Source organism: Trachypithecus francoisi, unplaced genomic scaffold (assembly GCF_009764315.1).
Source record: "Trachypithecus francoisi isolate TF-2019V2 unplaced genomic scaffold, Tfra_2.0 Lachesis_group19, whole genome shotgun sequence".
NCBI classification, from domain to species: Eukaryota; Metazoa; Chordata; class Mammalia; order Primates; family Cercopithecidae; genus Trachypithecus; species Trachypithecus francoisi.
The window spans coordinates 33,780,054-33,802,400 of NW_022681464.1; the positions used below are offsets into that span (position 1 = coordinate 33,780,054).

The window sequence follows — 22,347 nt, forward strand, 5'->3', positions numbered from 1 at the left end:
TATTTTATTTTATTTTTTGAGATGGAGTCTCACTCTGTTGCCCAGGCTGGAGTCCAGTGGCAGGACCTCGGCTCACTGCAACCTCTGCCTCCCAGGTGCAAGCAATTCTCCTGCCCCAGCCTCCCAAGTAGCTGGGATTACAGGTGTGTACCATAACGCCTGGCTAATTTTTGTATTTTTAGTAGAGAAGGAGTTTCACCATGTTGGCCAGGCTGGTCTTGAACTCCTGACCTCAGGTGATCCACCTGCCTCAGCCTCCCAAAATGCTGGGATTACAGGCGTGGGCTGTCATGCCCTTCCTATTTTTTTGCCTTTAAATCAAGATAAAAAGACAACATGATGTAGTGATTAGGAGCATATGCTCTGGAGCCACACTGCAGGGGCTCAAATCCTAGCTCTGCCACGGTGCAAACTTGGGCAAGTGACTTAACTTCTCTGTGTCTCCGTAGACACATCCCTAAGATGGGAATAGTACCAGCCCCTTTACTTGGTATGAGGATTAGATAAATGGGTATATGTGAAGAATTTTGCATAGAAACTGGCACATAGTGCTATATAAATATTTGTTATTCCTATCTCAGACCAGTCTTGGAGCATTAAAGAAATGGAATTCACAAAAGTAAGGGTAAAAACCTGGAAGGGAGTGATGAGACAGAGAGGAAAACTGTAGTAGCCAAAGAGAAGACACAGAAGGCAAACAACAATGAAATGTTGATTGTTTCCAAGAAATAGAAAACCAACTACAAGATATTAAAGCAATGGGCCAAGCAAAGCAAAGCTGTTTTTTCCTTGTTCTGCGGACTGCTCCGATGCCAGACTTTTCCATTTTCCGGTCTGGATTCGTATCACTGTCTCGGTTTCATATGGGGGACCCAGATCAAATAGTTCAGCATTAGGGGGCAGTGGCAGCCCTTACTAAGCCCCTGGGTTCGTGAATATGACTGCAACTCTCACCCTCTAGAGCCTAAGGTTACGGGAGGACTTGGCCTCCAGAGATCAGATCTGAGTGGTGAGGAGACAGGAAGAGAGGAGACTGTAAATCTACCAGCCTCCTTACTCACGGAGGGGCCCCACGAGCCCCTCAAACTCGGCCACAGAGCCGCCATCACCTTGCATACAGTCTGCCCATGGGACTGTGGGACGTAAACGCAGATAGAAAAGACCTTCTAGACCCCAGCTGCCAGATCTCGCCATTTTTTGGCTACTGAGATCCAGAGAGAGCAAACAACTTGCCCCAAAGCTATAGGATATGTAGATGATTATTTTGACAGACCACTGATAACTGAAATATAAGCACTTCTCCTCATTAAACGTTCTTTAATCACTATATTTTAGTCATTTTTAAATGTTCTTTAAAAAAAAAAAGCCACCAAACAAAATAAGTATCTCTTGAGCCAAAATAGTGACATCAACTGTGTAATGGTCACTTCCCTGTGACAGCTGCCAGGCGGCAGGAGCAGTGAAGCACCCGTCGTCACGCTGGTTCCCTAGTGCATACTTGGAATATGCTGGAGAATATTCGGAGAAGCATGGGTGCCTGCTCTGACATGAGTCTCAGAGGTGCAGACACGCACCTGCAACATCCTAACTTTCCTTAGAAGCGATTTGGAAATTTGGAACTATCAACCACAATATATTTATCCAAAGTTCCTATAAACTAAGACTTTCTGGCATCCTTTAAATTGAACCAACTGAAAATACCCTTTGACTCTTCTTCTGCCTGTCCTACTGATGTCTGTCATCTTCTCCTGCCTGATCCCAGCCCCACCAGAAGGTCATGAGCAAAGTGGCCTTCTCAGAATGCAGCTGCTGAAGGCTCAGCCACACAGAATCCATCCAGGGGCCTCACGCGGTCAGAGCTGTAGGTACCACATTTTTTCCCATAGACCCTGTTTTGAAAGATTTGGTCTAGCAAGTTTATTAAAATGTTTCCCATTTAAAATAATCAAAGCATATCTGACTGCCAATTAGAGCTCCCAAGCAACAGAATATAACTAGTATTGCCACACTGACTTGCTAGTATTTCAACCCAGAAACAAAATGCATTTTAGTCAGCTGCAGTGGCTCACGCCTGTAATACTAGTAATTTGGGAGGCTGAGGTGGAAGGATCACTTGAGCCCAGAAAGTTGAGGCTGCAAGTGAGCTATGATTGTGCCATTGCTCTCCAGCCTGGGTGATACAGTCAGACTCTGCTCAAAAAAAAAAAAGAAAAAAGAAAAAAAGAAGAGAAAGAAAAGAAAGGAAGGAAGGAAGGAAGGAAGGAAGGAAGGAAGGAAGGAAGGAAGGCAGGCAGGCAGGCATCTTAATAAGCCAGCACTGCGTGATTCTGAAAATATTTGCTTCTGCCTGCCACCTTGCTCCCCACTACACTGCCCCAACCTGAATGCACCCTGGAATCTGGCACAGCACTGAAGACTCTTTGGGTTGCCCTCCCAGCAAAGCAGCCAATTTATCTATGATCTGAAATTACATCAAATTTCCAAGGACTGCGAAAAACATTTCCCATGAGCAAGAAGTTAATTTATTTGCGCTGGGAAATGAGTGGTTCCCTTTGCTTTCCTGACCCTCCCATAAGCACCAGGAAACAACATTAAGTGACCCTGAAGAGAGACCCCAGACAGAGTCTTCACTTATTTAAGATGGCCTCAAATCAGCCATGTGTGACAGAGGACATAAATTCTACAGTCCACGATATAGGGCCTGGGGGTTCTTTAAGCTGAGGTGCAGCATCTATCTGAATGCATTCCCTTTTGAGAAATGATTAGGTCGTGTTCAGTTTCACATGTCATACTTTGGGGGAGGAGTGCTGAAATTGTATATCTGGAGCAAATTTAACAAACTTCTGCTTTATGCCATCAAAGGTAAGAAAGTAATCATTTAAAAGCCCAGATAGTGGAGTTCGTTGTGTTAGGACAGGCTATAAGAAGCCCCCTCTTCCTCTGCCCACTGTAATTTATTTCATAAAAACTAGAACTATTTTTAGAATTGGAAGGAGCAATATTTGAGATCATCCCAGAAAAAGGGTCATTTGGAAGCCCCAATAAGAAAAATTCATTTTCCAATCAAACCATATTAATTTTAACAACTCCCAACCCACCAAAAAGCACTCCAAGTAATGAGAACCATAAAAGGAGGGAGGAAAACAGACATCGGTTCATGGGGCTAATAATTTTCTTCTGTTGTCAGAACAGCCTTGTTCTATTATTAAACAATCAGGTCTCATGCATCCTCCCTCCATTTCTGCAACCCCTGGATTAGAGGGAGTCTTTCATTTCCCTCTTGGCCTTGTTGAAGAAGCACAGGTGACCCACAGGACATCGGATTCTTACAGACCATAAACTGCTGATATTCCAGGTAGTCAGACATTATTCAAAGGACCTGTTGCAAATCATGCCACTGTCTTTCACAGTCAAGTTAGTACTTAATATGTGCCAGGTACTGTGCTAGGCACTTGGCATGGACTATCTCACTTAATCCTGTGATTTATATACTATTTGCCTGGATTTTAGATTAGAAAGATGAGAGCTGGAGAACTTGCCCAAGGTCACAGAGCTCATCCACTGCCAAGCAGGGACTTGAAGCCTAGTGATCTGCTTGCATACCCAACAATCTTAACCATTGTTCTGGCCCACCTTATAATATCAGGGTGCATGTTGGCCTTACTGAATTCCCCAGAAAAACACACACACACTGGCTATGGACACTGTCCCTCCAAAGAGTAGCATTCACCAGGACTAAGGAAAACATTCCTTCTCTTGAAAGATTCAGACTGAACCCCACAGAATGACTGTTATAAGTGCAAGAAAAGAAGTAAAAAATACTGTACACTCAGGGAGCCACAGCTATATGCCACCATTCTGTATTGTGAAACAGCCTCCTGATTTCCTGAAATCTACTCAACAATGAAGAAAATACAAAGAGGCTGTTGGAATCATTTCTACGTATCTTCTGATAAGGGTAACATCTGCAACCTCAGGTGAGTTTTGAGACTTCAAGGCACGTTGCAAAAGGAAAAAAGTGAAAGGAAATCGCTCTGTTCTTGGGCCAGAATATATTTCGCTCACAAAGAAAAAAAAAATCTGAACTTTCTAGAATGTTTTTAACCATTGATCCCAAACAAAATGCTTATCATCTCAAATCTAATACTGGGTCCTTCCCACTTATAAAAACTGTCCCCAATGCACACGGAGAATGGTAACTAACCCCATGTGTCAACTTCAAATAAGCCAAGGTATAAAAGGTATAAAACAGCTCCAAAAGGACTACGCTTTGAAAGGAAGGCCTTCAAGCATTTTGCAAACTTCACATGCACTTGTTTTATATGAGTATCTATAGCCACATACAGCATAAAAAGAAAGCTTTGAAAAGGGAAGGAACTCACTGTACAGAAGACAAAACAATACCCTTTTTATTTTTAAAACTCTGGTGAAATAGGTTTCCATAGGACATCCCATTCAAAAAAAATTAATGTAAACCAACCTGCCTGTGGGTTAGTCACACTATACAGACTTCATCAGAGTGTTTACAGATACCTAGAGTATTTACAAATTCTATCCGTTAGGTAGTAAAGTGTTGTTGCAATTTTTCCAGCACATATTCCACAGTAAAATAAAGGGGGTATATTGGTGTTCTTGTATAAAAATCCTTAACAAATAGAGAAAGGCAATTTTCCTGAGAGAAGATTTGTTCTTGAAATATTTTTCTTTAACAATTGGAAATATAGAAATGGGATGTAGTTGTAAAAGAAGCATAAGAATGTCTAAGATAACATTTTTCTTTTAAATTATTTTAAGTACCATTAAGTTAAAATGTTTACATTCATTATAAAAAAAATGCTGTTAAATCTTATGCAAATGATTTAACACTGATTGCTGCAACGCAAATTGCACTTTTTAAAAAAATTATTGTATACATGGAAGAAAAATATCTTGTTTGCTACCCTGTTTACAAATTCTGACTGACTTCAGATCAGCCACACAATATGAACTTTGAGAAACGTCAGTCACAGTGTATGTTAAAGTTACAATGCAGTCTTGCAAACTGAGTAATATTTTTGACAAGAGACCTCATGAACCGACTCAGCCTCCAGAGATGTGTACCAAATGGCCTCAAGTGATCTTCTCCACGAACGCACGTGAAATCTGGATGTGGAAAAGGTATGAAGAAATTCTGGAACAACCAAAATTGATCAGAAGAAGCACATGATTTTGGACAAAATGCAAAATCTTTTTTAAAAAATCTCTCTCAATATTCCTTAGCAGGCAAGGCCCAGGTCCTGGTCCTGGTTTCTGGAAGCGGAGCAGGGTCCGCCCCGGAGGCGGGCTGGCTGGAGTGGCCCTGGCCAGAGAGGGAGGCAACGCGCCCAGTTGCACTGGCCCTTCCCTTCCATCTTCTCTCACTCTTCAGCAAGCCTCTTGGGAAAAACATCTCTTTCAAAATAAAGGCACGAGAATCACGTTCTGTCAGCGCAGTCGCCACTGTCTGGACTGCTGCACAAAAGCAGACACGAGTGGAGTGAGGCCCGCGGCAGAGCCCTCCCTGCCTCTTGGCGGCATGGGCTCAGGCCAGGGCCAGGGCGCACCAGGAATCCTGTCGCACGGAGGACGTGACTTCGGCCGGTGAGGCCAGACTGACGCCTATGTAGAGCCCATCTTGACCCGAATACTTGAGCTCGCTGTTCTCGGGATTGGTGCTCTCTCCCGCGCCAGTCATCACCGGGGCACCCGCCTGGCAGAAGAGGGGGACCAGAGAGGAGAGACGAGAAGGGGAGAGGCGGTTACCATCCTGCTAGTTAAACACATGAGAACTAATGAACGGGTCAGTGCAGCCAGGGCCAGAGCCGCTCCTGGGCGGATCCAGGGCAGGGGAAGTGAGGTCGGCATTACTATCCCCTGCCCCCAGCAAGTGGGGGCTTTTCCCTGCATTGCACACGGTGCCACTGACCTGACCCTGGCCACCCAAGCCTTAGAAACTTTAGAACTCAGGGCAGGAGCCACTGACAAGATGCAGAGCTGGACAAAAGGAAGGGGAACTGAAGGAATCCTATTTGTAAAAAGTGCCAAGTTCTAAGATCTCTGCCGGTGAAACAAACCTCATTGTGTGGGTAAACAGGTATTAATGATGCATGCACAACCTAATCATTTCCAAACAGAAACGCACGCACGTGCACACATACACACACACACACACACACACAGCTCTAACAAGGCTTATTCAATGATGGCAAAGTCTTTTTAGACTTTTTAGAAGAGCTACACAGTTCAACATTCCCTGATAAGTGAAATTTTTTAGCACTGACTTCATGGAAAAAGAGCCCGTGCATATACAGGTTTTAAAATCTACCTCATTTACCTTAATTCTTTACAAGAACAGTCCATATCTGAAGCAGACCACATTATAAAGAAAATGCTAACATCCTCTATCTGCCATGCATGATCATGGCAATGATTTCTCTTTTTTTTGAAACAAGGAGTCTCACTGTCTCCCAGGCTGGAGGGCAGTGGCACGATCTCAGCTCAGTGCAACCTCCATCTCCTGGGTTCAAGTGATTCTCCTGCCTCAGCCTCCCGAGTAGCTGGGATTACAGGCACGCACCACCATACCTGGCTAATTTTTGTATTTTCAGTAGAGACGGGTTTTCACCATGTTGGCCAGGCTGGTCTCGAACTCCTGACCTCAGGTGATCTGCCTGCCTCAGCCTCCCAGAGTGCTGGGATTACAGGCATGAGCCACTGTGCCCGGCCACAATGATTTCTTGAAGCACAAGCTCACCTTTCCCCTCTTCCACCCATTCCTCCCATTCACATGAGAAAGGCCAAATAGGAAACATCATATAATTTAGTAGAATCAAACCAAAATAACTAAAATCTGTTTAGACAACAGTTTGAATAAACTTGCTTTTGAGAAGCTTTTTGAAAAATCTCACTATAATCATGTACTTTTTAAAATCATCTTTTTCCTTCTAAAAGTTCAGGAGCTCTTATTCCTTCCAAGCTTTCAGGGTTCCATTCTATAAATTACCAGATACTTGTTATTTGACAGAGGTAGGACATTGTGTACTTTTCAAAGAATTTCTTTTTTACATACATAATCCCATTAAATCCTTAAAACAGCCATTTCTCTGGCAGCAGACACAGGCAGAACAGAAAGGAAGCGTGCCGAGCCTCTGCAGCCTGCAAGTGAATGAGGTTCAACTCTACTGGTTTTTCCAACAAGATCTGGTTTGCTCTCAACCCTCACCATAAGCGCATGAGACTGGGAGGCAGGACTTCAGGGAGCAAGCCCTCTGAGTCTAAACACCCAAACTTCCTTCCTCCCAACCAGACAGACCAAACCCAACCCCTCCAAAGGTAACCACTCCTTCCCTTTCCAGCAGAAATGAGGTTTTATGAAAATCCAGCAACAACACTGGCCCCACACCCAAACTTTTGTTTACATAACGCAAATGTAAAGACTTAAACTGGGGGTTTTAGGTGCATTAAAAAGCAAATTTCACAAAATCAGTGAGATGTCTCAAGCTTCAGATGGATTCTTGTGGCAGTTCTGAAAGAGCTAAAGTAATCCTGTCCAATGAACTGAATGCCATGAACGTGGTTATACTTATAAACATAGTGATTAACTTTAGCCCTTAATTCCAGACTCTACGAGAAGTAAATCCAGTGTGGATCCAGATTTAACCCCCAAATAAATAAGCAAAAGAATGATATTCCATTACAAAAGAATTAGTTATTTAGAAAGGAACTATTAGAGTGAGCTTCCTTATAATGATATATGTCACGTTCAACTTTGCATTGATTTTCTTATTCCAAAACAGGCACATCAGCATGCATCTGACTACATCTGACTTCACCGCAACAAGTGTTATTTTCTGAAATGGATAAGGTTCCTGAACTGGCCCAGGAAACAGCCCATCTCAAATGGCAGGGAAATGCCAAGACAGCAGAGGGGTCTGTCACCACCACCACAGCCAGCAACAAGAAACATAAGCAGGCTGGGCACGGTGGCTCGTGCCTTTAATCCCAACACTTTAGGAAGCCGAGGAGGGAGGATCACTTAAGCCCAGGAGTTTGAGACCAGCTTGGGCAACCTAAGGAGACCCCATCTCCACAAAAAATACAAAAGTAAACTGGGCATGTAGTCCCAGCTGTTTGGGGAGCTGAGGTGGAAGAATTGCTTGAGTCCAGGTGATGGAGGCTGCAGTGAGCTATGATTGCATCACTGCACTCCAGCCTGAGGGACAGAGCAAGCTCCTGTCTCTAAAAAGTAAAAATTAAAAAAAAAAAAAGAAAAGAAAAAAAGACATATCGGCAAAGCACCAACTGACAGCCAGACACTAGACCAGGGAGCCTGAAAGAGAGTCGCGCCCCAGGAGCTCCCAGGCTATGTGGGGAGCCAGGATCCATACACATGAGAAAGTCGACTGTTGGCTGCTTATCATGAACGACAAATGAATGGCTGAGACAGGAAGGTAGCCCAGGAGTCAGAAAAGGAATAGCAGAGGGCAAGGACTCCTGGGCAAGGAACCAAAGGCAGCCCGCACAGGAGCATGGGGAGGAGGGGAAGCAGCTTGGACTCTCAAGTCCTGTCCTGATTCAGTCCCTTCCCGAATGCAGTCCCCCTGAGCCTCCTCTGTGCCCAGGTCCTCACATTTCCCACCTCAGGGATGGCTGTGACAATTAAATGAGCTCATGTTTGTAAAAGCGAAGGCAAGGTGCCTTGCCATGTTAAACATTCCATAAAGGGAAGCTATTGTTATCGGCGAGAGAAGGATGTTCAAAATGGGAGGCAGGACGGATGAAGAGAGGCGGTCACCTGGCCTGCTCAGAAGAAAAGCCAGCAGAAAAACAGAAGGATGAAGCAAAAGAGTGAAGAGACTATGTGGGAGAGGTAAACCAGAAGCCTGACATACAACTTTGTGTGCCTCAGTTTCCACACCTATAAAGTGGGATAAAAAGAGACACCTATGGCATAAGGTTATTGCAAGAATTAAATTGGCTAGGCCAGGCGCGATGGCCCACGCCTGTATTCCCAGCACTTTGGGAGGCTGAGGCAGGTGGATCACCTTGGGTCAGGAGTTTGAGACCAGCCTGACCAACGTGGTGAAACCTCGTCTCTACTAATACACAAAATTAGCGGGGCAAGGTAGAGCATGCTTGTAATCCCAGTTACTCGGAAGGCTGAGGCAGGTTGCAGTGAGCCGAGATTGCGCCATTGCACTCCAGCCTGGGCAACAAGAGTGAAACTCCATCTCAAAAAAAAAAAAAAATTAAATTGGTTAATATATGTAAAGCCCTTGTAACAGTGTCTGAGAACAGTAAAGATTATGTCAGTATAAGCTACTCTTGTTATCTAATTATTATTGTTAAGGTTAAGAGGCTTAGATGTAATTTATTCTCCTCATTCTATCCTTCAGCCCAGGCATGTTACCCCATCACCAGGCAGGGGCAGAAGCAGTGGGAACATAGTCGGCGCTCAAAGAGAACCACCTCCAGAATGACCCTATTCAAACTGTCACTGACAGTTCTTCACAAAAATAAATCAAAGTGTTCTGTAGCCACTCAAAAGTCTCATGACTCTCTTTTTTACTTTTTTTTTTTTTGAGATAGAGCCTCGCTCTGTTGTCCAGGCTGGAGTGCACTGGGTGCGATCTCAGCTCACTGCAACCTCTGCCTCCTGGGCTGAAGAGATCCTCCCATCTCAGCCTCTCAAATAGCTGGGACCACAGACATGTGCCACCATGCCCAGCTAATTTTTGTATTTTTTGTAGAGATGGGGTTTCACCATGTTTCTCGGGCTATTCTCAAACTCCTGAGCTCAAGGGATCCACCTGCCTCGATCCCCCAAAGTGCTGGGATTACAGGCATGAGCTACCACACCTGGTCACTCATTGACTCTTTTTCAACAAGCCACATTAAAGAAACGTGAACACCCTGAACGTTATTCTTACACCTGCGTAACAATTCCAAAAGCAACTGGCCAAAATAACCTGTCTTTTTTTCAGACAAAATGTTAAGCTAAACCTCAAATTCCACGAGTGATGCACTCCTAAAAATGAATCTGCTCGTTTGCAATTAAAAGCAATAGCTGAGCCTGTCAGAAGAAAAACGGGGCAAGTACTTGTGCCCAATGCTTGGTAGCCTTAGAAAAGGCTGCAAAGAAAAGCTGATGTTACATGATAACACCAGTTCCCTCACTCATGGCTGGCAGGGCTACATTCCTGTACACCCATCTTACAGAAGGCAGTTAGCTGCAGAGTCAAGAGCCATCCAGAAGTTTAGACCCTACTTTGCCCTGTAATTTCACTTCTGGAAATGTATTATAAGGAAATAATTCAAAAGAAGGGAAAGGTTCCACAAAGGAAGCCAACCGTCGCAAGGTTACTTCTAATAGTAGAAACCAAAGAAACAATCTAATGTCGAATAACATGGGAACGGTTTAGAAAAGCAGGGTACATCCGCTCAATGAACTATTACGCAATTATTAAAAATAATAAGATCATGGAGCAAAATGGAAAAAAATCCTGTAACACCATGTTAAACAAAAAACAGCAAGATATTAATGACATGTCATAACTGCAATTTATCCATGCACATGTGTAAGTATTACAAAGGTCCCCTGGGAGGAGGGGAGAAACAGGGGACTAGCTGAGAGGGCCAAGTCTATTAGGCATCTATAACTTTCTTTGAATATCTTTCTTTGAATACTTAAATTGAATTGCATAGTACATCTATTCAGGTTGGTGTCAAAGTAATTGCAGTTTTTGGCATTGAAAGTAATGACAAAACTCACAACTACTTTTGCACCAACCTAGTAACTTTGGGTGAATAGAAGACATGAGTACCAGAAAACACAAGGCACTTGAGGGACAAGCCAACCTTGATGGGATCAGAAAGTGGCTTGAAAAAATAGGAGGGAACCAGAGTCGGGGCACTAACAGAAGGGCGGGTCAGAAGGGCTCCCATCCACCCCTGAAATCATCTCCCTGCCACCTGGCATAGGACAGGGCCTGGCCAACAGCACACATGTGAAACACACAGTTCCATACAAGTTAAAACACCAACACGTCAACTCCATGCATCAGTGTAACTTCAGCTCTCAAAACCAATATTCTCTCACGCTGTCACCCAGGCTGGAGTGCAGTGGTGGGATCTCGGCTCACTACAACCTCCGCCTCCCAAGTTCAAGTGATTCTCCTGCCTCAGTCTCCAGAGTAGCTGGGATTACAAGCGCCCACCACTACACCAGGCTGCTTTTTGTATTTTTAGTAGACTTGGGGTTTCACCATGTTGGCCAGGCTAGTCTCAAACTCCTGACCTCAAGTGATCCGCCTGCTTCGGCCTCCCAAAGTACTGGGATTACAGGCATGAGCCACCGTGCCTGGCCTCAAAACCAATATTCTAAAAGCATTAGGTGTTCAGAGTTGGCACAACGACTCTTCTTAAGAAGTGTGGCTTGTCCTGTTATTGTTCATCTTTCAAGTCCCTTTCCCTCACTAATGATAGTCAAGAGCTGCCTACTGAGAATCAGTACAATGTGTGTGTATGTGGGCCGGGGGCGGGGGATGGAAATCAGAGAAAAACGTAATATGATCCTGGACCTAATACACACACATACAAATACACATATAAACTTCAATTGGTTAATATATTTTCCCACAAATAATTCAACCCTTGAAAGGACTTTAGTTCAGATTGCAGACATCGTAACCCAGCAAAAGCAGGCACTTCACTAACCTAGACCAACCTAAATAAACGTTCCTGAACAAAAGGGAGGGAGAACTCCGGAATGCCCACAGCTCAACCATCCTCCCTCCTTTCAGCAGGCAGCACAGGCCAGGCGGAGGTCCCTGCTCTCTCCCTGATCAAAGTGCAAGGAGGGTGGAGCAGAAATCGGCTCTGTGTTTCCATTCAAGGCTTATCTGCCCTCCACCCGCCCACAGACAACTGAAAATGGAGGTACTTCCTGTTGAAAGAATGTGTTATCAGGGCCAGACCCAGCCTGGGCTTACCAATGAAAGCTGGCCGGGTTAGGTGGGAGACAGGCAGAGCAGCTGGGCTGGAAAACTCTCTCCAAAAGGAATAAATGACTTCAGGGAGAGCTTGGGCTGCTACAGATTGGGACGTGGAAAATATCTGCTAGCCTGAGAGGTAGCCACAGTTCATCTTTAGATCAACTGGAATTTTTTTTTTTTTTTTCCCTGTGAGGAGCCTTCACTCATTTTTGGACACATATCTGAAAAACCAAAGATTTCTGATTGGATCAACTCATGGAGACGAATGCCCAGCAGTGTCTCTTTGTTTTCCTTCATTTCGCACATCCCATAACGGGGAGGCTTCTGATGGGAAGGCAACACAGCCGAGAAAAGGAAACCCTGAAAGGGCGTAGCCTTTTCCAAAGAAAAACATGGGTTCTTTGGCTTGTGGATTATGTGCATACATTTCCTTTGACGAAGAAAACCAGAGAGGAGTGTATCGGGCATGCTCTATCTTCCTTGCTGGAATCTCTCTTCGTGCAGTCTCGGTCTGAAGAAAGAAAACACGGCGCCCCAGGCAGGCTGAAGGACGACTGTGTGATCCTTCCCAGAGCAGACGACTTTGATGGTGATCACACTGCCTCCTTCACTGCAAGGCAGACTGTCGGCTCCCCCAGCCTCTGATCCGTCCTTCCTACACATCTGAGTGAGATTGTGCTTTCGGCTTTTTCTTGTGTGAGGGGAAGCCAGCCGTCCCTCACTGCCAAAGCTCTTCTCTGCTTTTGTAACCTCTAGGTTAGACTCCTGTGGTGCTTTATAGCTGCCTTCCTCAAAAGAGGAATTAAAAACTTTGTATAAATTCCAACAAAGGGGAAATGCTTTCCTGCAAATCGTAACTTCCACTATATAAACTATGATCATTTCAGTTTGGCTGGAGGTAACAGAGGACCAGACACGAAGTGACTCAATAATAGTTTAGAAGGTGACACATGAAAGACGCATGAACACACAGATTCTGTCTCCACCAGGACATGTGAAAACCAATCACAATGAAACTCTCGAATTCTTAACAACTTAATAAAACAAAAAAACACAGACAACTTCTCTCTAGAGGGAGAGTCACCGTCACCTCAGCTGATGACCTAACTATTCAGCAGAACAGTTCTGTATTTTTTTTTTAATTCAACAAACAAATTCCTTACTGGAAATTTCACCAGCTGCTCCCCCACTCTGCCCCAACCCCTACCCCTCTGGCCCCTTTTCTAGGCCTGAGTAGGCAAGGATATAGCCACGCCAAGGGATGCTGCCCTTTTCAAGAAGAGGAAAGCAATTCTATGCACGTAATCTATTCTGGACAAAAGAGCAAACTGTTTTATGTATCTGTGCACACTCAACAGCAAGCATGTTGTGGTGAAGAAAGGCACCAGTGAAAGTTTGTAAGTACTCTGGGATTATCACCAAAATACTGGTGTACAAATAGAAATCGCAAGGGAGAGGGTCTGTCCCACAACTTGAAGTCAATGAGCACCCTAAAGAAAAAGCTTATCCTCTAAATGAATCAGAATGAATCACACTACTAACCTTCAAATTAAGTGGGACAGAATCCTGAGGCAAGATTTAAAACCTGCTGAATTACGATCTTAATTTTTATAACAAAACTCACTTTTCAGGAGATGGATGAGCATCTTAATCTCTCCATCTTAATTACAGAAAACATACCAAGAAGCATTTACAATGCACTTAAACCACAAAAAGCATTAGGAAAGTACTAAGTATCAGAAGGAATAAAAGATTTGCTATCAGAGAAATACAAATCTCTAAAATGTGTTTATTTTCTTAACACAGTAACTCTACACCTCTAAACGTCTCCATTAAGAAAGTGAGGATCTTATTCTAATATCTTGGGATGAAAAAAAAATGCCATGCAAATAAAGCTGATCACTATTAACTTCCAAGACCCGTATTTAAGTAGTGCTATTCTTCTTAAACTTCAAAGAGGGCTCCAGGCATCTCCCACTTACTCTACACAATACTCCTAAGGACCAGATGGTAGGAATTACTTTTCCCCTTTAGTAGAAGGAGGAAAACAGAGGATTTACAGAACCTTGGCAGCTCGCTATACTCACACAGACAGAGCTGGAACTAGCGCCTGGCTGCTGGAATCTGTTTCCTCCCAGCTGCTAATCCGTGAACCCCCAGAATAAACTTTTGACCATATTCAGGCTTCACCACGAATCAAGCAACTAAATTTAATGACAGCTTTAAATGTAAAATACTTGTGTTTAATAAAATTAAAATATGGTTCTGCAGCATGTGGCCCAGCTCTGGTGAAACCGTGCCAAGCCAACAACCAAAACAGGCAGCACACCATCAAGTCGGATCATGATTTAAGCATCGTCAGATGTTGACTTGGAACTGTTTACTCATAAGACCCCAACAGGACATTAAAATCAATGCCTTGTTATGTATTTGTTCAAATCATTCTTAAAATATGAGGTTAATAAAATAATGTCTTTGTGCTCAGTCTCACAAATTCTGAGTACTGAGCCTTTAAAAAAGCCTGATGTGATGATGTGATGGGTAGCTGAGTGGTGAATTGTCATATTGCCAACACCTGTCTTTGGAGATGCTTTTTTAAATTATTAAAATTTCAGAGAAAATTAACAGGTAGGTCTAAACACGAACAGAACTAACAGATTGTACTTAATTCATATCCACTGGATCTTCATACTGCTAGTAACTCTTCTGGCAGACACCCATGAAATGCATAATAAATTACTTTTGTTCCAGTAAAGGAATTCGTTTTCTTCGAAGATTCATTTAGCAATAACCTTTCAGAGCAATCTAAGCCAGATTTCTTAAATTTGGCCATGTTTTCCCGTAACATTATTTCATGTTTTCTGACAATTTTGTATATTCTTATAGAGGTGGCGGCAGGGGGGAAAGAAAATTGCAAAGAATCTGTAATTTGAAAGAAAAGCTGTGTTCTGGGATGAGGCTATAAGAAATGGTGAATAACTTCTACCCATACTTATTCTTTATCCAGTATTCTGGCTACCAGATAGTGATAATGAGTCACTTATTAAATAAACCACAATTCTGTGATAAATTATGTGGACATATGTTACAAACTATTTAAAGCTTTACTGTTTCCTAATGTACATACAAAGCCATTGGATATTGATATAGCACACAATGCTATTTTTTAACTACTTCTTACCATCCTCCCTGTCATACACACACACACACACACACACACACACACACACACAGGATTCAAAAAAAAAAAAAGGAAGTCTAGAAAAAGCCTTGAGATCAGAATGAAAGTATGCAAATCCGCATGCTTGCACATTCCCTGCCGGGGTGACGTGTGACTTTCATGCGAAGGCCAATGTGGTCAGACAAGAACGTGAGTTATTAGAAGGGGCTGTGAACGTAGAAAGAAAGGGAGCCTGGCACATAGGGAGCATGAAGATAAAACGCCAACGAAATATTTATGTTCATGGCTTGTAGCATGTGGCAAGTGGGATATTAATAACCGTGATGATTGGTCAACTCCCTGGGAGTGGTAACAGCCCTGGACTGGGAGGCAGGAGACGTCGGTTCCAGTCCCGGCTTCAACACTGGCTTGTTTTGTGACCTTAAGGAGTCACTCCGGATCTTGGTTTATAAATGAGGCAATAATAATATCTAACCACACAACTCTCTCACAGATCCTTTGGGAGATTAATGATTTTTAACCCCTTTGCTACTCATTTAGAAACGAGTGTTTTGGACGATAGACTCTGAAAAAAAAAAAAAAATAGGTACTTGCCTATTAAGAAATGCTTTTACAGTGATTTCTTCATAAATACTCATTAAAGACAATTTGAACATTCTGAAAAGTTCCAAAACTTAGCATTTGCTTGTGTATGGATTTAAATCGCAGTATTAGAAGGATTTCAGTACTGCAATCTTGTGTTTCTCTTAAAAGAACCTTGTTATAACCACATTAGGTATGTCAACAAAAGTTAATTTTTACTACTTTTTTTTAACTTAATGTTACCCAACTGCCATATTCTTACTACCATTACACATTTGATTTCTAAGTATAACACTGATAAGAAAATTTGCATTAAGTGCCTTAAATACATTCTTGGTCAAGAGCAAAAAACTTCTCTCACACTGTTTTCCCACCTGTTTCAGTGGGAGGATATTTGATGCTGAAATTATTCAAAGTTAGTCAAATTTCTTTAAGAAAACATTCTTTCTTCTCTCTAAAGATTTCAAAGAAATGAACTGATATCATATATTAATCTAACACGCTGTAGTGGCAACAACATTGACCACATCAGCCAGACCTGCGGCCAATGTGAAACCATGCTTCTCAATTTGACACCGGACCTGAGAACTGTTCTTTACCTTCTGCATCTCACTTAGAAGGAGGAGTAAAAAATGAAATGTATCTAAAGCACCTGGCACATAAAAGGTACCTGACAGAAACTAATTTCCTGCCTCCCTCTGTTCACTATCTTATAAGTGAGAGAGTACAGGAAAAGGAAAAACTTGCCCAAAGCAAGAACACTATGACAAAATCGAAGACCAATCCACCACTGTTTGGGTCTCGAGTCCTCTAGAAGCTCTGTGGCATATTCAAGTTAAAAATGAAGCAGTAATTTTCTGCTCCAGCCCTAGCAGTCTCTTGCATCAGAGCTCACCTTCATAGGTTCCTCTGAACAACTTAACAGTATAAGCTCAACACAAGTCCTTCAGAAACGTTCCTTCCAGCTCTTTCACAGGAACTATAATTTTGTGACCAACCATAGTGCACAGTAAATCGAAAATAATTCCATCACTTGGAGAAAAAGACAGCGGAGTGTAAATCTGCTAATAGAGACTCCCCCTCTACTGGAAAGTGCATGGTAAGCTACAGGACCTACTAAGGTGTTTTGCTATTTCCCCCACGGGATGCAAATATTATATATGAAATAAAATCTATATAAACAATTTAAAATATTTACCTGCCTAAACTTTCTTCAGAGGCCTTATACAGCACATCAAATAATCTTAACTTGAGTCAGTCCCCAGATCACTGCTGTAGGCCACAAGCACTTATGGGTGCTTAACTCCCTCAAACGACCACACAGCTCAGGGGTGACTACAGTAGGGAAATAGGTCTAGCTAAGCACACAGTGTCCCAGAAGCACACAGGGGACGGGAACGATGACACCTATTTACTAGCAAGAAACAGAACAAAAGAGTGGTTAAGGTGCACCCAAACAGGCCCAGATGCAACCAGCGAGGAACCTGAGTCTCTATGTCTCAGGTTATTGTCTACCTCTCTTTGTGGAAGTTGCGTATCACCAGCAATGCCCCACAAAGGTGAGGAAACACATTTCCCATCCCTAACACGCCATGTCTAATATGTTTCCATTAGAAGAGGTAACCAGGCAGCCACTCCAACCATCCTGCCCCCAGAATCCCTGGAGGCAGAGAAATTGCAGTGCCTGCCTAAAGAAGGTCAGCGCATAGAATCAGCTAGCCGGAGATGTTTTTCCTCCCTAATAAAACTCTGCTTGTAAACTTGACAAGCAGGCGCATGCTACATTTGTTTACATCAATTATCAAAATACAGAACCCTCCAGTAAGAAGGTCCTAATTGTTGAACTCAAGTGTACAGACAGAAAACACATTTGTCACCGAAGCAGGATTTAAATAAAGTCCATCACATCATTTGGGCCCTGACGTTGATTTGAAATATTTTCGACCGGGCGCGGTGGCTCAAGCCTGTAATCCCAGCACTTTGGGAGGCCGAGACGGGCGGATCACGAGGTCAGGAGATCGAGACCATCCTGGCTACCACGGTGAAACCCCGTCTCTACTAAAAAATACAAAAAACGAGCCGGGCGAGGTGGCGGGCACCTGTAGTCCCAGCTACTCCGGCCGGAGGCTGAGGCCGGAGAATGGCGTAAACCCGGGGGGCGGAGCTTGCAGTGAGCTGAGATCCGGCCACTGCACTCCAGCCTGGGCGACAGAGCGAGACTCCGTCTCAAAAAAAAAAAAAAAGAAAGAAATATTTTCAACTATCTACTTTCCACCCGTTCTATCAGCCTCACTTCCTGCCTTTGGCTTCTTACACCCTACACTCCAGCCACAATGAACTATTTCCCTTCAGCTCCAAAGATTCCCATGCCTTCTTCTTTCCTGGATACCTCTGTCCCAATTTTTTCCCTGCAAAAATCCTAACTAATTGTAATTTCCTCTACTCTGTGAAGCCGTCTCCAACTCTAGCTATCACTCCTTTAAAGCAAGTCCAAATCTGACCAGTAGTAAGATCTATGTCTATACCTGTCTCTCTCCACCCACCCCTACCACCTGCATGTTTTAAACAATTCCAGATGTGGCACTTTGTTTTACTCAAATGGAACAAGGACCAGTAAAGCAAGGGCTGGTCAGATATATTTCTCTCTCCATTTAACTTCAATACTTTGTGTTTAATGATGATTTCAATATTATATGGGTAGTTTTAATATTAACTTAAATAGGGTTTACATTTTTCTTTTCATTTTATTTTAGAACTAGAAAGAGACAGGAGTCTTGCTATGTTGCCCAGGTTGATCTAACTCCTGGACTCAAGTGATCCTCCAGCCTCAGCCTCCCAAAGAACTGGGATTACAGGCATGAGCCACTGCACCTGGCCTAATTTTTTAAAACAATTATTTATAGAAACTATTTTTAGGCAGGCATAATATGTTCAGTGACTTCTCATTCTCAGACATTGTCTTATTGCTAATTTTTCTGTAGCTGCCATTTTCAGATATTATTGCTAATTTCATCTCCAAATTAATCCCTATTACAAAAGAAATTAAGAAAAAAACTTTTTATCTATAAAATTTGGGGATTGAGCTATAAAGTATCCTACAGTTTTACAAATTTTGAGTTATAAGAGGAGAAATAGGAGGAGTAGGGCCATTTGTGGACTACTTATTAAATCTTATTGCAGAAATAGAACATTACCATGTTTCTCTGCTAAAATATATATATATTTTATATATATATAACAACTAAAATATATATATATATATAAAAAATACAATTCAGTCAATAAATGAAATTCAAGAGAAAAAAAGATTTTAATATTCTTACAATCCATAGAGAACAAAAGCCAAAGAAATTTTTTTTTTTTTCCTGAGACGGAGTTTCACTCTTGTTGCCCAGGCTGGGGTGCAACGATGCAATCTCAGGTCACTGCAACCTGCAACTCCCGGGTTTAAGAGATTCTCTTGGCCGGGCGCAGTGGCTCAAGCCTGTAATCCCAGCACTTTGGGAGGCCGAGACGGGCGGATCATGAGGTCAGGAGATCGAGACCATCCTGACTAACACGGTGAAACCCCGTCTCTACTAAAAATACAAAAAAAAAAAGAGATTCTCTTGCTTCAGCCTCCAGAGTAGCTGGGATTACAGGCATGCACCACTGTGCCTGGCTAATTTTGTATTTTTAGTAGTGATGGGGTTTCTCCATGTTGGTCAGGCTGGTCTCGAACTCCTGACCTCAGGTGATCAACCCGCCTCGGCCTCCCAAAGTGCTGGGATTAAAGGGGTGAACCACCGCGCCCAGCCCAAAGAAAATCTGATTATCTATTTAGATCAACTAAATATACATTTTTTAGTAAATCTGCATGGATAAGAAAATTCTTAGCCAGAAAGAAAGACTATTTTTGCCACAGAAAGTAACCATCTATCACAAATTAAGTTTAACATACATTTTTAATAAACAAAAATAATTTCAAAAGAAAAAAATAGGCAATATTTTAAGCAGGGCTGCATGGCCATGAGTCCTCCTGATCTCAGACAGAAGCACACTGCCCTCCCTGTGCCTCCAGCACACGCACAGCCTATATAACCAAGAGAAACTGAGTCATAAGGTGGCGAGGTCATTAACTTGCTGACTCTTATCTGAAGGAATGTCTCCTTTCTGCGCAGACACAGGTCTCATGAAAGCACAGATTAACAAGTATATAAAGCTAAGACATGAGGTTTCAGAGCAGCACAAACATTTTCATGGCATTAGGACAACTTATCCCGGAAGAATGCCGTGCACTAGGAATTATGCCCACACCTTCATTCCTGCCAGGGGAGGGGAGCCCTGGACCCCCCTCTCCCAGAAGCAGAAAACCACGATAGGCCCCTTCCACAATACTCAGCTCCTGTGGCTCCTTTCACCCTGGCCAAGAGAGCTCAGGACGCTGGCGTCATGCTAAGGCCCTGGTGCCATCACTTAAATGGCCGCATGAAAGGCAGGTCAGAACCCTGTTCCTGTCATGTCCCAGGAGTTAAAATAAGCCTGCTGGGAACGCCTACCAGTGATCTACCACTGATTTTTCAAGGGGGAATTAAAGTAAATAGCATGTTTCATATGGGCCTCTGGAACAGTTTTTTACTTCCTTGCTATAACTCACAATCATTAAAGAAAGGCAGTGATACTGCTACTTACACCTCTAAATGGAGGGATATGTGGTCCCAGTTCCATCTTCTGCTGGGAGTGTGCCTGAGATCGCCCTTTGCTTTGTAGCTCCGTGGCCCCATCAAACTAGGGTCCCCCTGCACTACTAATTTCTACCAGTCAGTCACAGGGAGCGCTGGAGATCCATGGGGTGGACGCATTACCTTAGGAGGCTTAAACTCCAAGCCAACCTCAGTGCTGTGTATGTAATACATATACTTTCTAAATACCAGATACAACCTGGCTGTGTGGATCTGATATTTTCTTCACCCACAGCATTTCACAGAATCCTATAGGCAATCAGTCACAAAGCCAGCTGCCTTCTAACATCACGCACTGTGACCAAAATGGGAAAATGACACACCTTTGTCAACACAGCCACCTTTTAAAAATGCTTCTACCAGCTGTTCACAGATGGCTCCTCCAGCAGACTCTTCATAGCTACTCAGCTGCCACATGGGCCATGCCATACACATGAAGGCTCAGCCCACCCAGAGAGGACAACAAAAAGTGCTAAGGGATCCACGGTCATATGCGGGCACGCCATTAAAACAACCTGGGGAAACCACTCAAGCCTACTACAGGTATTCTTACAGGGGGACAGCTTCCAAAGGCAGCCAGCAGACGAGTAGCTGTTTCCCCACAATGGCCACAGCAGGTAGAGGCTTTTGGAGACATCCATGAAATAAAACCCTGCAAGCCCAGGCACCAGCCGTGTGCTTGGAACAAGGCCAGGAGTCAGTCCCTGGGGAACTGGGGAGGTCTGTAGGCAGGCCGGCAACCCTACCCCCTGCCCAGGTAATTGCAGTCAGACAGCGTTTCTGCAGCCCAGCCCAGAGGCTGGAAAGATGCCCCCTGGCTGCAGCTCACACCAGCCACTCCCAGCGTCTCAGTCCCCATGGAGGCTGCCTAGGCTACCAAAGGGATGGAAGCTTGCAGCTGAAGGCCTGGTATGAAACTAGTACTCTCAAACTCCATCCTTAACATCCTTGTTGCTTTGCCTCCTCCCTGGTGGGAAACTGATCTTTCCTCTGAAGAGCACTGACCCAGCAAGCCACCTGCATTTGCTCTGTCCCTGGCAAGAGACCCTTGGACAACAAGCCTAGGACCAGAGATAGAACTCCCAAGGCCCTTCTCCTAGCCAGACCATAGCCCTTTCCACTGCCTTTTCACTCCTCTCCCTGGAGGGCAACTTACAGGACTTGCTAATAGCCAATTTGGAAATTTTACATCACAAAATCACAAGACTTCACCCACAATGGTTCCAAGTCCCCAAGCCCACCGTTGGGTATATATCAACTTCAGTGCAATTTATCATTCAAATTAGTCTTTTTGCCACATTTAAGCTGGACTGTACCACCAACAAAAGTGACTTGGAGCTGGCAGCAGTCTTCATTTCAGTTAGGAGAGAGGCAGCTCCCTCCCTGCTTTAGAAAACCAAATTGTTTTGCCTCTAGCTACATAATTGCTCCTGAGGACTAGGGCATAATAAAGGATATTTTTAGGCCAGGCGTGGTGGCTCACGCCTGTAATCCTAGCACTTTGGGACACCGAAGTAGGTGGATCACTTGAGGTCAGGAGTTCGAGACCACCCTGGCCAACATCCTGTCTCTACTAACAATACAAAAAAAAAAAAAAAAAATTGGCCAGGCGCGGTGGCTTACACCTGTAATCCCAGCACTTTGGGAGGCCGAGGCGTGTGGATCACGAGATCACGAGATAGAGACCATCTCGGCTAACACGGTGAAACCCCATTTCTACTAAAAATACAAAAAAATTAGCTGGGCGTGGTGGCGGGCACCTGTAGTCCCAGCTACTCGGGAGGCTGAGGCAGGAGAATGGCGTGAACCTGGGAGGTGGAGCTTGCAGTGAGCTGAGATCGTGCCACTGCAC

At 43.7% G+C, this 22,347-nt stretch overlaps 1 protein-coding gene across 3 annotated transcripts in view; it reads right to left on the reverse strand.

The window, feature by feature from the left end:
- Positions 1–4,384: 4,384 nt before the first annotated feature.
- The window catches only part of GATA6 (GATA binding protein 6), a 33,622-nt gene continuing 15,659 nt past the window's right edge, over positions 4,385–22,347 (reverse strand). For all 3 annotated transcript variants that reach the window (XM_033178150.1, XM_033178151.1, XM_033178152.1), the window contains exon 7: positions 4,385–5,728. In XM_033178150.1, coding sequence (XP_033034041.1) covers positions 5,561–5,728 — 168 coding nt within the window. In that variant the 3' untranslated portion in view covers positions 4,385–5,560. The remainder of the gene's footprint in view (positions 5,729–22,347) is intronic.